Source organism: Penaeus monodon, chromosome 15, assembly GCF_015228065.2.
Source record: "Penaeus monodon isolate SGIC_2016 chromosome 15, NSTDA_Pmon_1, whole genome shotgun sequence".
Lineage (NCBI taxonomy): Eukaryota > Metazoa > Arthropoda > Malacostraca > Decapoda > Penaeidae > Penaeus > Penaeus monodon.
In genome coordinates, this window is record NC_051400.1 from 27,683,171 (window position 1) to 27,685,655 (window position 2,485).

The 2,485-nt window shown below is 34.5% G+C and overlaps 1 protein-coding gene and 1 pseudogene across 1 annotated transcript in view; one reads left to right on the forward strand and one right to left on the reverse strand.

The window, feature by feature from the left end:
- Positions 1-819, reverse strand: part of LOC119582289 (midasin-like) — a 4,163-nt gene extending 3,344 nt beyond the window's left edge. Inside the window, exon 1 of the mRNA XM_037930507.1 lies at positions 720-819. Coding sequence (XP_037786435.1) covers positions 720-818 — 99 coding nt within the window. The 5' untranslated portion in view covers position 819. The remainder of the gene's footprint in view (positions 1-719) is intronic.
- A 715-nt stretch (positions 820-1,534) lies between these two features.
- The window catches only part of LOC119582291, a 4,684-nt pseudogene continuing 3,733 nt past the window's right edge, over positions 1,535-2,485 (forward strand).

A 2,485-nucleotide genomic window follows, 5' to 3' on the forward strand; every position in this document is an offset into this window, starting at 1 on the left:
CTACATATATGTGTACTAGAGGGTGAGAGGAATCAACTGGTTATGCAAAGCTATTGTAAAAAATTACTGATATTTTCTTAATTTCTCATGTTATCCTTTGCCTGCACAGATTATTTCATCTGTCAGAGTGTCTATGCCATGGAGAAAATATGTCTTACATTTTCTCATTCTGTCAATTAGAGGCAAAGTTTACCTTGTACCATATGCCAGCATGTATTTAGGAAAAGTAACTCTATACATGCTCAAGATTTTCAGTTACACCAAGAAGCAGCGCATCAAAACCAAAATTCCTAGTATGTCCAACTCGGTTGAAATGCAAATTACCAAGGGATTTAGTGTGGACTCAATCATCAAAGCTAAAAATTCCCATCAAGAGCATAAATCAGCAATACCATTTTATTAAGTTATCCTGTAATAAATATTAATGTCCACTACAACTTACATAACTGCATTGGCAATATCAAACTATGAGTTGTCATAAATGGAGATATCACAATGAAACGAATTCAACATTGCACATTATAAGAGTTTTAATATCCATTCTACAAGTAATAAAGGCGACTCTCATTTACGGCTTAATTGGCCATACAGTAATAATAAAAAACAGTTGTAACCTCTGAAACCAGCATAAATGTTTCTTTAGGGGAGACATGGAATGGATGGACATCCTTCAATATCGTGTAGAAAACAAGACAATGAATAACAATTACACCACTCACCTCAATTTCCAAGAACTTCTGGAAGGCACCATTGCACTTTTGGTCTATCTGTGAAAGAAGTGTTATTTCACTGCGTAAATTGACATCCTCGGTCTCCATGTCAGCCGCGTCGCTCACACGCGAGGCAGGGAGCCACCATGTGTTTTGGTTCAAGGCTTCACACACTCTCGGTCTCTATCGCACGTGATGGTCGGGGTTTTATTTTTTATTCTGTCAATTGTTTTCAAGTTTATATTTTAGTCTATATATTTTTGGTATTTTTTTCTGATCTTTTTATTTATTTTGAGTTTGGTATTAGTTATGTATTTACTTATTCTACTCGTGATAAATTGATACAAGTTGCGTAACAGTATATTCTTCAGAAGCACTTTCAAAGATTATTTATATAGGTTTCACATCACTCTTTGTATAGTTTATCATGTGATATAGCATATCGTATTTATATCTATATTTTTTTTACAAAACATTTTAAGTGTCATAACCTTATTTACTGAGTTCGAATGTGTAAGCGACTTCTACATACGTGTATTGGCAAATTTCAGAAATTATGAAACTCTTAATTAATTTTCGGTTTATTTGATAGATTAAAAGTGTATTCTGTACGTAAATCACACCTTTAATAGTACTTTTACATGGTGTGAACATTCACTGTGTTACTTATACATCACTTTATAAGACAGTACCAATGCTTTGAGATTTCCCCTAGATAATTGTCTAGGGAATCTTTGTATATATAGAGTACTCTTAATTTAGAATAATGTAACGTAATGTACAAAATGTACAAAAAAATGCACAAAATAATTAAATCAATAAGCATGAAAATCATCATAACAACTTTCTTAGAAATCCCATCCTTTGAAAATATTGAGAAAGTCCAAGTTGACTGCATAACATCACCGGCGGGGAAATTTCCAGTGGAGGAGCAAGTAGAGAAGGGATACGCAACTATGGCTCTTACTGGTAATACTTCAATTTATTTCTTGTATCCTATCGATAGTATCCTTGCCGGAGTTTATTACGTGTGCAGAAGATGCCTTTGCAACATATTTATTTGATGTGAAGGAACAGATGCTGTGAAAACCTCGTTTGGAAGATGGTCACAGAGTGCCGGATAGATCAGCTGTGTTATGTAGTAAAGTTTACAGTCAATTAATTTGTATCATTTTCTGGAATGGGTAAACATTTTACGTGCAGCGTTGTTATTGATGTTATGTAACTAATGTCCTCTAATACATTAGATGGTTTTATGTCGCATATATATGGTTAATGGAACGAACGTTAGCTGTTTTTTTTAACAATTCACAGTCATTATTTGTGTAAGTCCTTTCTGGGCAATAAGGCTTTCTGTGCGGTTATTTTTCATGAAATGCCCCTTTACTGATATATATATTCAATGCTACTAGGGATTCATACTTCTTTACTCAGATATAGGTACAGAAAACAATTAAAATACGCCAGAAAAAGGGATGCCATCTTAATACCTGAGATGGACTCCATAAGATTATATAACAAAGTGCATGAAATAACAGGAAGTTATGGCTTGAATAGAGAGATTAAAGGACTAGAACTTAGTATAGTTTAATTAAAGAGCTATCTCCCCACCTTCTACAATTTGCTGCTCAGTTGTAGTGCTGCTCCCTCCTCTCGGAGAACATTTTACACAATTGTCGTAATTCGTACAGTATGGATGCACACACACCTGAGACTTAGTCCCTGACTCCATGTCATGAGCTTTATTCAGCAACAAATATTACCGGGACTGGGGG